The 13087-nt window shown below is 46.0% G+C and overlaps 1 protein-coding gene across 4 annotated transcripts in view; it reads left to right on the plus strand.

Annotated features, from left to right (window-relative positions):
• Positions 1-562: 562 nt before the first annotated feature.
• LDLRAD3 (low density lipoprotein receptor class A domain containing 3) overlaps positions 563-13087 on the plus strand; it is a 227311-nt gene continuing 214786 nt past the window's right edge. For 2 of the 4 annotated variants that reach the window (XM_032488465.1, XM_032488467.1), the window contains exon 1: positions 563-680. Coding sequence is in view for 2 of the 4 variants with exons in the window: in XM_032488468.1 (XP_032344359.1) it covers positions 635-680 (46 nt within the window). In the remaining 2 variants the exon portion in view is untranslated. The remainder of the gene's footprint in view (positions 681-13087) is intronic. The other 2 variants (XM_032488468.1, XM_032488469.1) reach the window with 1 other exon arrangement.

Consider the following 13087-nt stretch of genomic DNA (forward strand, 5'->3'; position numbering starts at 1 on the left):
CACCTAAAAGCTTATTTAAAAAGCAGAATCGAAGGCTCCAGCCCATACCAACTGCGTCAGAGCCAGCATTTTAAGATCCTGGTGCGTCGGATGCATGTGAAAGTTTGAGAAGCACTGTCGTATTCCACTCTCGCTACTAAAAATAAAATACATACTTTCTCATAATATTTAGCCCTTCCTTCCAACTTTTTCCCCTCTCCCTGGAGTAGAATCACTTTGTAGTTAAGTGAAGAACTCAAGTTTGGGTCTGAGGAGATGGTGAGCGCTGCATCCTCGGACGTTGGAGGTGCAAAAGGGGGAGGGAAAAGAAAGAAGCCAAGAACAGAGCACCGGCTGTTACGAGATCACCGAAGCCAGAGGGGGCTGGCGGCGAGAGGTCTCCAGGGCCAAGTCCTCCGCGGCCCCCTCTGCGGCCTCTCCGAACCTGGACACCAGGAGCAAGACGCTGGCACAGCGCTCAGCCGGGACGCTAGCAAAACTTCGCGGAGCTGCGCCGGGGCCGGCCGGGCCGAGGAGGGCGGGGCGGGCGGGAGGAGGGACAGCGGGGGGCGGGGCCAGCTCGGCGAGGGGCGGGGTCAGCGCCGAGGCCGCGGGGGCAGCGACAGCGCCGGGCAGCGGGAGCGGCGGCCGCGCCATGTGGCTGCTGGGGCCGCTGTGCCTGCTGCTGAGCAGCGCCGCGGGTGAGTCGGGGGCGTCCGGCGAACTTTCTGTGGGGCGCGGGGCGCGGGGCGTGGCAGCCGGGCTGCAGTCGTGCCCTCTCCCCGTGCCCGGGCTGCGTCTCCCCGCGCGGGTGTGCACGGAGGGCGGACCCCGGCGCCGGGCTGGCCGGGACCCCGGCGAGGGGCCGCGGCGGGGTGCGCGCGATCCTATTGTGTGGGCGTGCGCGCCGGCTTGTGGTGTGTTGTGTGTGCGCGGGCGGGGCTTTGTGTGCAGTCCCGCTCTGGGGAGCCCGGCAGCTGCCCCGATTGGGCGTAGCTGGAGAGGAGAGTGTGTGTGTGTGTGCGTGCGTGTGCGTGCGTGTGTGTGTGTGTGTGTGTGTGTGTTGTGTAGGGGAGGAGGAGGGGAGGAAAGAGGAGAGAACGCTTCCCTCATCCCATCATCCCAAACACGGGGCGCTCGGGGCTGTGATAGCCTCCTCAGGGCCTCTTCAGGGTCTCTTGTGTGCACCGCATGCCTCAGTTTCCCTTCCTGGACTGCTGGGCGGCTGGTATCGCCGCTTCCTTCCATTCCTCCCTAGGACTGTGGTGTGGGCAAAGAGAGATGAAGCAGGGCCGGACCTGGGAATTATTAATCTATCGCACTGATTCTGGGAGCAGAACATCTATTTAAATCATCTGCTCACTCCCGTTCGCCCTACAGTGAAGGCCGTGATGGGCGAGGTGCCCTGGGAAAGGACCCTGGCTTCACCTGCTGGCCCTCTGATGAACCTGGCATCGCCATAGCGTGTGCATCCTGAGGTCCCCAGGAGCAGTGTACTGTTCCCAGGAACTTTCCTGCTGTTTTGGGCATGCTCCCTTTCTCTGCCCTGTATGCTGGCCACAGCTGTCAGCTGCCCCTCCTGGGGTCAGCAGGCCCTTGGCCCCCTGATGTTTATTTGTGAGCCGCTGATGCCCAGAAAAGTGGGTGACAGGGCCCAGTGAACTTTCTTCAGCAGAAACTGGCTTACCTGACGTTTGTGCCATCCACGTGTCTAATTAATGCCTGATTTTCCTGAATGCTAACTACTTGCTATGAAGGTGTCTTTGGTGGTGTGTTTACTGGGAAAGTTGAGGCTCCCTTAATTCTGAACTTCCACCTCCCTGCCAGGTGTGCACTTGGAAAGAGAAATCCTCCTTCCTTGAAGTCCCTGGTCCTAACCATCTTCAGAATCCACTGGGCAGCCTTCCCCCACTCTCAGGCCTATGACATCATCCCCACGCCTCGGACACTCCCGTTTAGATGTCTGTGGGTTTGCTGTGGCTTCCAGTGAGGGTGGAATGCTGGTGGCTGCTGTGGATTTTTAACCAGGTCTGGGTCAGAGTACCCTGTTGCTCCTGAACTATTGGGCCAAGTCAGGGAGAGAGTTCCAAGGGGGCGCTGGCAGTCACAGGTAGGCATGAGTGAGTATTTGGAGGCTGTTAGGACAGGCAGATTTCCAGGACACCTGGGACACAAAGACTTGCCCAGATTCATGCTCTCAATTTGCATAACTGCGTGTATCCCCTGATAACACCCAAGTAGGGCAGTCTGGAAGCCAGGTCTTGTGGGTGTCCTCAGAGAGCTGCTTGTGGCCCAGTAGAAACTGTTATTTATTGCATCTTCCAGTTGGTACTTGGTTGCTTTAGTTGAGTCTCCATCTCTGTAAAAATAGCTGTAAAGTTAATTTTGTCTTTCTCTGGTCAGCACTGGTTATTTAATATGTGTGTGTACATATAAAATAGGGCTAAAATAAGTAAAATAGTTGTGGGGGCTGACACAGGTGGTGGTTTTCTGTTATCTGTGGTCATCGAGCTTGTGTGGCTTTGACTCACCTTTTACCATTAGTTGCTGGTTTAGAAACCTCTAGGTAGGTTGGGGTGTGTGCATTTTTCGTGTTACATTAAACATCGTTTTTTTAACAGGGATTCCACTTTTACCTGAAGTGTTACTAGAAACAGGGCTGGTCAGTGTTCCTGATGCCGGCTGGGTGCACCTGGGCTCCAGTGTGGGGTTCACAGGGAGCCCAAGACCCTACGCCTCTACCCCTACATCCTATGCCTCAGTCCTCTTCTGGGAAGTTGGTATGAGAAAGGAGGTTATAAAAGCCGGTGCTTCAAATTTCTGTCTCCCTTTGATAGTCTGTGAACAAAGCTGGGGGTCAGAGTGGAGCCCTAGTCGAAGTTCCGGGTCTTTGTAGGCCTGGAGGAGCACTGACATTTCAAGAGCAATTTGGGGTCCTTTGTTATTCAGGAATCTTCTTAAAGGCCTTGTGTGTGTGTGTGTGTGTGTGTGTGTGTGTGTGTCTGTGTGTGTCTGTGTATGTGTGTGTGTGTGTCTGTGTGCATGTTTCTTCCTTTGTTTTTATTGTTCATATTAGGGAAGTGAAGCATTGATTTTGACCATTATTGTTTTTTTAATGTATCCTGTGATAAAGACTCAGCCTGTCTGACGTCCAGTTTTCCTTCTCAGGGTGGACTTGGTGGGTTTTAGTGGTGGGAGGTGGGGCGCGTCTAATGGTGGCCAGACCGCTCACCTCCTTCCTGGCTGACCTTTCTCGTCGGACTCCCTGACATTCTCTGTCTGTCAGGGAAGAGGCTTGATTTCCCCCATGTGTGTCCCAGGAGTGTGGGTGCTGACCTTTTTTCCTGGAAAGGTCTGCTTAGTGTTGTGAATGGGTGGGTTTTAGCAATTTTTTTTTTTAACGAACTGAAAGGCTTCGTGCAGCGCAGGCCGGTCGATGAGACTGTGTGCACCAAGTACAAATAAACACACCTCGTTGCTTTTCGTCTTCAAAGAGATGGACGAAGGCGCCCTACTGGGGTGGGAGGTGTTTTTTCCTGACAGTCCACTTAGGCCTTTCACCTTGTGATAAGTGAGGGAGAGACGGGGATGTGAGTAAGCAGGCAAGGGCAGGGCGGTGCGTTCTGGGCCTCCAGGACTGGTGGAGATGTCTTGTTGTCACAGTCACCTGGGTGACCTGAAAATGGGCTTGGATTGTCACCTTCATAAAACAGTCTAGAGAATTTGGGAATGAGGACAGTTTCTAATCAAATAATTTCCTATGAAAGTTGCAGCCCTTTCAAACTTGCCTCTTTTCATGGACAAGGAGAAGAAAGGGAAGCCAGTGTTTGTGGACCGTCTCCTGTGTGTGAGGTGCTTTGCTCCCCGTTGAAACACACGGTCCTGTTGAATTGTTCCAGTGGTGTGGTGTGACGGGAAGTCACTTTGTGGTTCACGAGAGGTCATCTACACCCAGGGTGCTGGATACTAACTCAGGTTTCTCTCAGCCCCCACCTGTGCTTTCTCGCCATTTCCAGGCGTCCTGTGTGGCGCCTCCACGCCTTTCCTCGGGCGTACGTGCTTCTGTGAATTAACAGCCCATGAGCTTGTTTCCATAAACAGTCCCCCTTCCCAAATCCGTTCACTCTGTGGTCGCAGCAGTTGGTATTCATGGTAAATACATAAAATAAGTCTCAGACCTTGGGTAAAGATGGAACTTTCAAAATAGCAGCAGTATTTTGGCTGTGTGCATGGGAGAGGCACGCCCCGCAGGGAGATACCGCAGGCCGCCGAGCCATTTCTTGACCTGAGTTGTAGTTACACGGGGGTTCATTTTCATTCGTTGGGCTCTATATTTACATTCCCCCCTTTTCTTATTGAGTTGTTTTTAAGCTATGAGATAGCCTCAGGGGCAAATCTATTTTTGGCTGTGGAGTTGTCCTATTTGCTCTCTTTTCCTCTTTCTTTCTCTCTTTGGAATATTTTGGAAATGCACTGGGCAATCCTAACTGGGCAGCTGTTTTTGCCACTGCGTCTATCTGACAACTGGGGAGGTTTTAAGATGGCAGCTTGTGTGTGTGTGTGTGTGTGTGTAAGTGTCTGTCTTTCACTGTATTTGTGGTGAAAGAATCTACTCTCTGGGATCCTAAGGGGTGCCCTTAAAAATGCTTGCTTGGGAGAGCAGCCAGGTTCTCTGAGGGTGGAGCATTTGCCTGTCACATCACCTGCTTGATGTTTAGTATTGCCCGCCAGGGTACATGGACTTTTGTGACAGGGTGACCGCTTGGTCAGAAGAATGGCAGATGTTTATTTCAGGTAGGATTGTTAGGGCTTCTGGACATGGCTGCAGGGATGGGGCTCATCTAGTGAAGCCCCCTCAGCCTCGGAACTGTCAGCATGTGGGCTGGGTACTTCTTTGTTGTGAGGGGCTGTCCTGTACGTTGTAAAATATTTTGCAGCATCTCTGGTCCTCGGTGCCAGTAGCAGCCTCCTCCTACCTGCCTCCCTGTCTCCCCCAGTTGTGACAACCAACGATTTCTCCAGATGTTTCCAAATGTCCTCTAGGGGCAAAACCATGCCCCTTGAGTACCCCTGTTGAGAACCCCCAGTGTGTGTGAGTTGCCCCTTCGCCACTCATCTTGAGCATTCTTACTGCTCATCCACCAGATGCCATGGCTCAGGATGGTCTTCTCCTCCCAGGGGCTTTTTCGTCATCAGGTTTCTGCTTTCTGTTTCTGCAGCCTCACAAGTTCAATGTGAAAATACATTCTTAGCTAGAAACGACCTCAGCACTGGCCTTTCCCACTCGCTTCCCCCTTGTGTCATAGTGAAAGCAGGTAAAGTTTGAGATTGTGGATTTGGTTCCCTTGGGAGAGACAGGCTGAGAAAGCAGGTAAAAGGCAGGTGGCGGGTGACACCAGAAGCCACCTGCTTCCGTGAGTAACTGTTAAGCTTGGAAGTTTCCCTGGCCCTGTGAGCTGGAGAAGCTGTCTGAAAGTTTGCCTTGGGAGTTGTGTGTTGAAATTTCCACCCTGAAAGTCCCCCTTCCTCTGCCCTACAGCGTAGTCATTGTTCTTTTTGGTTCCCCTTCCCGCCCCACAATTCCTCCTCCCTTCCCATCAAAAGGTTTTACAACTTGAGTTCTGTCCGCAGGTGGCTGGGAGCAGGGTTTGTCTATGCCAGCGGCCAGCTGGTTCTGGAGAAATTTTCGTCCTCTGCTTTCTTCTCTGAAGTCTTTTGAAAGTTACGCTCTGCGTCACTTTATAACTCTTGGATTCCTTTAAGACACTTTGCCTGCCAGCTGTCCTTCTCCTTTGTTCAGTGAGTGTCCAGCCTTCCTTGAGTTTCTCACTTCCTCTTCCCTTCAGACCAGCAATGCACATGGTCTGCTGCTGTCTTCTTTTCCTGTGAATTTGCAGGAAGAAAGGAGGTACCAAGAGAGGGGTGCTGGGTTTGAAGGGGAGAAGTGCCCTTTGCCTTCCATCAGGCACATGTGCCTCAGGTCATGCCCTCTTCCAAAAGTCTTCTCCAGGGAGGAGCCCTAGCTTCCAAGCATGAGAATATCATTTTCCCTTTTGTCTCTGGGTACCTTGAAAACTATTCTCGAAGCTTAATTTGACTGCTCACTCGTGTGGCACCAGCTCTGCCACCTCAGGGCGCCGTGCCGTGGTCTAGCAGGGCACGAAGCTGGGTAGAACTTGTTCTTTGCCCTTGAAGGATGGAATGATCCAGTGATGGAAATGGGGTTGTTTACCTCTGTCGTTATCTGGGAAGAACAGAAACACTTCTCCCGCAAGTGGTGTTTTGGAGACGCTCCTAAATGTGAGACATACTGATGGATCTACGACCTTCATGGGAACAGAGCTCTGGGGATATCACAGGGCCTCAGCAAAGATGGATAACCTGTCATTGGGGATGTTTAATGGATGGGTCATTCTTGATCAGGTTTCAGAGGTGATGACGCACGTCCTAGCTTGCTTCTTTATCTTTAGCTACCCAGATAAAATGCTGGGGTACGTATGTTGGTGTTCTCAGGCTCTTTTTGCTCTAGGCTTCTGAGATTCTAACAAGACATTTCTTCTGTGTCTTTAGGCAACAACTTTATCGTGTCATACTGCCTACAGACACATATATGTACATACTACATATATATACACGTGTATACATGTATATATACATACCTTGGTATATATACACGTATCTTGGTGTATGTATATATACATATCTTGATATGTACCTATATATATCTCCTACCTCTTTTAGTCTCTAATCCTACTAGATTGTAAACTCCTTAAGGGTTAGGATCCTAAGTTAAACATCTATGTCATATTTCTCAGGAAACATGGACTGTAATAATGGCTACCACTCATTGAAGGTTTGTTCTGTCTGGCAGGGTGCCAAGCCTGTACATGTATTATTTCACTCTAATCCTCTTGAATTAAAAATATTACAAAAATAATGCATTGAATACATGCTCATTATAAAAATTTCAAGCACATTAGAAGTCGTTACAATAAAACATTAAAATCTTCCTTCATCCTCTGTTTACATTTCTCTCCTCTTTTCTGAATTACTACTAACTGTCTAGTACATATCAGTTCAGCCCTAAGATGGATTTATACACACACACACGTGGGTACATAGAGGTTAATGAGCTCATACTTGTCTATTTTTGTAGTTTTTTTGACTTGCTTTTTTTTTTTAACTTAAGTACTGTATTTTAGTCAGTTTTACTTGGAGCTCCGCGAATGGGTCACCCCTGGTTCCTGCTGTTTGGACATTCTGATTATTGCAACACACTTGGCATTTTCACTCACCTTCCCTTGTGTTTCCCAGTTTGTGAGTGGCACTCTTTTGCTTCTATCTCAGAAACAAAATGTGACATAGTTTCAGCTATTTATGGAATCTCATCTTCTCTTAAGTCCTTTAAGGTGCTTGCCTCATGCTTTGCAAGAAAATACGAGATTGCAGTCATTCTCCAATGATAGATACTTGCTTCACTATTTTCAAAGGCACACTGTTTCCTCGCCTCTTTGTATATACACAATGCTTTTTCATTTCAATGCAAAAGTTTAGTGTCATCTTTTAAAAGACATTCTAAATAGCAGGTGAATTCAACCTCTGTCTTACCAGCAATTCATGGAACTGGCCAGAAGTGATGGCACGCATCAACAGCTGTGACCAAATTCACCCAGGCATTGCCAGTGACCAGCAGATCGCAGCTGCTGCTCACCCTGTGCTCTCATAAGATGCTACTGGCTGTGGGGCACATCTTGATTTCAGACATGTTACAACATTAAAGGTGAATCAGGCACATCCTGATCTCATAGATGTTACAATACCAAAGATACTGGTCTTCTTGGCCACCTTTCTTTTAATTCTTCTGTAAGTACCCATTCTTTTAAAAATATGTGTGTGTGTGTGTGTGTGTGTGTGTGTGTGTGTGTGTGTATACTGTAATTTATTTATTTCATGCTTCCTCTGCTGATGAATCTTATTTTATTCTCACAGCAGTTTATTCAGGTAGGTAGTGTGCTCTGCCATTTATAGAGGGGGAAACTACAAGAATAAGGAATTTTTCCAACCCCACAGCCAGTAAAAGGCGGGGCAAGTAGGTCTGCACAACTTAAACCTTTGCCCCGACCACCGGCCCTACTGCTTTGGCGTTGAGTAGACACTCAAGTTCATGTGTGTAGGAGGAAGGAAGTGCACCCCCTGGCCTGTGCCAGAGAATTCCATCACTGGGTATGGTGTCAGTATTGACTCCATGCTTATTATGTTGGCTGAAATGCCCTGCTGGGGAGCCATTGGGCTGGAGGTATCTCAAGTTGATTTTATTCAAGTGGCTTGTCTTTGGCAGATGGAAACTGAAGGTTTGCTGTTCCCCCCTATGGAGAACTTGTTATTGTAGGCATTTAAGTTGGCCTTGGTAGAGGCTTGCTTTAGTAAAGAAACAGTAACAACAATAAGAAAATTATTTCAGCACCATGAGGCTTGCCTTTGAATATATTCTTAATGGAGAATTTTTTCCCCCTTTGATGGAAATATTTTGTTGGAATACCAACCAAAAGCAATTTCGTTTTGGTCAGTACTTCCCTCAAATAGGGCTGGGTGCCAAATAGAAGGGCCCACTGTTTATAAAGTCTAGAAATAGATTTTTAAGACAAAAATATGGTGCTGATTATCATGCCCCACATAAAAAGAGAAATTTAAGTTTTTTCTTACTTCCTCACCCTGAGCTTAAGCTTGTGAGGTTTACCCATAGGAGAACTTTTTCTGACCTAGTCGTGGGTGTTACTTATTGTGGAAGGTGAAATGTTAGCGTACTGCACTGGAAAGGAATCAGAGGTAGGAAGAATTTGCCCTTTCTTGTTACCCCAAACCCCTTTCTTGTGGGCAGTAAGTCCTGTCTTGTAAGGCAGCAAGGCTACAGATCTGAACAGCGTTAGAACTAAAGGCAGGCCAGCATGGCCCTCAGGATTCCAAACCCTCACTCCCAAGTTATCTCCTGAAAACTGTCTCTCTTTTTAATGAGTCATTGTGATACCAGGAGACTGTATGTTGGGTGACTTTGCAGGTGCTCAGCTCCAGCTGTGATTTCTGACAGGCAAAATAGTGCAGTTTCAAGACCAGGGTTGACTCTGGCCTGGAGGAGGCCACAAAAAGGGAGGGCAGCCAGTTAGCTGACTCTGAAACGAGCCTTCAGGAACTGGGTGCTGGAGGGGCATGGTCTTTATGAATAACTTGATTTAGAAGACTTGTGGACCCAAGATGCCAGCATTCCGAGTGGGACACTCATGTGTCTGTTGGCAGAGAGAGATGAAACCATAGAGGGTGTGTAATTTTATTGCATTAAAAACCCCTTCTCGTTATTATAAGGCCCGGTGAGGTTAGCTTTGGGGATATCACAAGTGTGCTGTCTTTGATGACCTTACTGGAACATTTTCCTTCAGCTTTTGCCTTGAATCAGGGCAGTGTTCTCCAGGAGTCATTAAACTAATTGGACATGGCTGAGAAATGAGCCCTCGTCACACTTGTAGCTCCACAGTCCATTGGGAAAAAAAAAAAAAGCCTCTCAATTGGTTTGGAAAATTCTAAATTTAACTTGTTTTTTATTATGAAAATAAGATAGAGGAGTTTGGTGATGATGGAAGAGTGATTAGTGACGTAGGGTGTTTCATCAGAAAAAAATTGCATCAGAAAAAAAAATCCAAAGCTGGTAAAAAAAAAAACCAAAAACTGTCGAGGCTAAGAGAAACCAGAACAGAACTGAATGAGGGGTTTCAAAAACAGATTTTATAAAAGTTGGATTAAAAAGTACAATGGTGGGGAGTCCCTCCTGCTGGAAGTGACCTGGTGTAGCAGGACAGGAAAGAGTTGATGCTAATTACTGTATTTTTAAAAAAAACTTTTATTTTTAATGATTTTTTTTTTTTGGTGGAGATACTAGGGATTGAACCCAGTACCTTATGCTTGCTAAGCATGTGCTCTCCCATCCCCTGATGCTAATTACTGCAAAAAAGATAAAGTTGGAAAGAATGACTTGCATCAGGAATATCTTGTATTAATGGACGATTGAACTAACCTTGTAAATGTTATAGAGAAACTATACATGTTGGTGGAACCTATGAAGGGCAGCCGTGATGCCGTAGGGAAAGATTTAGCATGCCCAAAGTTCAGTTATGTTACCTGAGTAGAAGATAATGACAATCCAATATAAGTTAACAGATGTTGAAAATACGATGAGAATGCTTATTGCTTTTGGAGAAGAAATGCACCAGAGGGATTGGAGCGGATCAAGAGTTGGAATACGTATTCATGGAAAGGACCACTGTCCAGCATTGAGGGGCAGTCTGGGATCTTTCAGAAATACTCATAGAATGTAACGCAGCAATAACCCTGAAAAGAAGAAAGAACACTCCCATTCTTGTGTGATTAAAGTTCCACGAGGCAGGATGGGGTCTGCTGTGTTCTTTGATGTCTGTCTTATTTGCTGTGACACCCCAGCACCCGAGTCAGGGCTTGGCTTGGGGTCAGTCACACAGTCGGATTTCCTATAAGTAACCTGGAAGGCATGGAGGATGATCACTAAAGATAAGTGACTGTGACTTTGAAAGGGGGAAGCAGTTGAGGGAAGAATGAAATTTAGACGTTGCCCTTTGGTGACACATTGTTTCTCCTCTAGATTTTAGGACAGTCTCATTCAGCTCCAAAGATCTGCAGAGTTCTTTACCAGAGACACCTGTGGCTCAAAAAAAAAAAAAACAAAAAACAAAAAAACAGAAAAACCAACCAAACAAACAAACAAACAAAAAACAAAGAGAAAGAGGCCTTTGAGAGGGAAATGGATTATAGCCATCTTAAAATTAGATGATAAATTAGACAACTGGGGGTCTAGCATGTGGTATGTAAAAAGGGCTTCTGACAGGTGAATGAAAACTGCTGTGCACCTTGATTCCATTTGAAGAGAGTTTACATAGTTGACTTCAAGGAATAGGGGAAGTTACCAGGAGGAGTAAGTGAAAACAATTCTGCCTTATTTAATAATCAGTGTTAAAAACATTAAATAGTAAGAAACTTAAGATTATCTTCTGGTCTAATTTAAGGAAATAAAAATTTGCTACTGAAACCACACAAATGATTCAAGGAAGGAAGTGTATCAATAAATGTAATCTTAGAGGGAAATGGAGGATGATGGAAATACATCAGTTATAAGACTTAAATGTACAACAGAATGTCACTAAGTTTTGTGGGGAAAAAAATCACTTATCTATTCATTATAGGAGACATGGTAAGAACCAAGAAATACAGATAAAATGAAAAGTTAGGGAAATAAAATCTTACATGCAAGGGCTACTTTCATGGTATCAGATAAGTAACTGCATATAGCATTTGCGTAGCATTAAGCATTTAGGTAGATAAACAGGGTTACTGCAAATGGCAAAAGGTTCATTCAGCAAGTCTCTGATAATCCCACATAAAAAGACTTGAAGAATTAGGAACTTAATGAAAGAGTGTTGAAGGTTCTTTGAGTATCAAATTAGCAAGTGCTTGCCAAATTTTGGAAGGTTAAAATATTTAGAGAGTACATAATTTCAGTGTTTCAAAGAAAAAGTCTATGGCAATAGGGAAACTCCGAATCTGAAATCACCCTCAGTGATGTGTCTGCAGTGGGGGGTTGTATGTGCTTCCTCGGGACACCCCTAGGGGCCTTTCCTCCACACACCTGCTCCCTGGGTTCATGGAAGTGTTTGCTAACGGAAGCTTTGGGGATAAAATCTTCCCTGCTAATGAGATGAGAAGGTTCATTAAGCTTCAAGTTGGGCTTAGTCTGACACCAGAGGCTGCCCCGGGGAGCGTCTGTGGGTGGGGTGGGAATTCACAAGGACAGTTTCAGGCCTGCCGCATGGATAGGAAAGGAGGCTTTGCAAAAGTGATTGAGAAGAAAAGTGTATTTTTGCTTTTATATGTTAGTAACCGTTGGTATCATTTAAATTATTAGAGAACATTTTCCTGGTTGAGTATAGCGTATTTTCTCCTTTAAGATGATAGTATTATCGTGGGATTGTCGTGTAGAGCTTTGTTGCTCCAAATGTGGTCTTCAGGCCAGCAGCGTCAGCATCACCTGAATCGGAACCTGCATTTTAACAAAATTCTTGGGTGATTCGGCTCGCGTTGAAGTTTGAGACGCACTGACCTTGGTGGCTGAGAACACAGGCTTTTGAGTGAGCCAGCCAGGGTTCAGATCCCAGCTCATTGCCTTGGCTTTGGCCAGGTTTCTTCAGCTTTTTCACACCCACTGTGTCTTCATCTGTTAATCGGGATAATGATGGTCCTTACCATGTAGAAATATTTCAAGCGAGATAAGGCATATAAGGCAGCTCACTTTTATTACCGCTCACTAATGTAACTAAATGTTATTTCAATCATTATTCAGGTTTATTGTAAAAATTTGGACAAAAATTGAGAAAAATACAACTTATAGTTCCACAACCTGAAGACTGTTAACATGTTGGTTTATTTTCTTTGATTTTTATGTAGTTTTGATCATACAGGGAATATAATTTCATATCCTGCTTTTCTTTTTCAGTTGGGAATAGAGCATAGACGTTTTCCCTTGTTAAACTAATGTGGGAGAACAAATGGTCTAGCATTCCAGGACGACTGGGTATATTTTTTAATGCTGGCTATAAAAATTCTCTAAACCAACCAAGACAGCAGCGTGCTCTCCGCAGCTCGTTTCCTTGTCTCTGCATCGGGGATGCTATTACCTGACCTGCCTGATTTTACCTGGTGGTTGCTGAGGATCCTTTGGGAATCAATGTAGATGAAAATAACTAGTAAGAGATAAAATCCTGTTCACATCTGTGTTACTGTAAGTGGTCTCCCTATGTAGGAAAACCCTAGAAACATAATTACTATGGACTCCCCAATTCCTACTGCTAGGACCCTCTCCTAATTAAATAGTTTGGAACACGTACAGAGTTTCAGTCATGAGGATGTGTGCACCAAGCCTTGTTTTAATGGTGCAACGCTGGTAAGCTCACAAAATGCTTACTAGGAAGGGTGAGTTATCACTTCAATAGGTTAAAAAGTATCCTGGCAGTAAGAAGGATGCTCTCCAATACGA

The sequence above is a fragment of the Camelus ferus genome, chromosome 10 (genome assembly GCF_009834535.1).
Source record: "Camelus ferus isolate YT-003-E chromosome 10, BCGSAC_Cfer_1.0, whole genome shotgun sequence".
In the NCBI taxonomy this organism is placed as follows: domain Eukaryota; kingdom Metazoa; phylum Chordata; class Mammalia; order Artiodactyla; family Camelidae; genus Camelus; species Camelus ferus.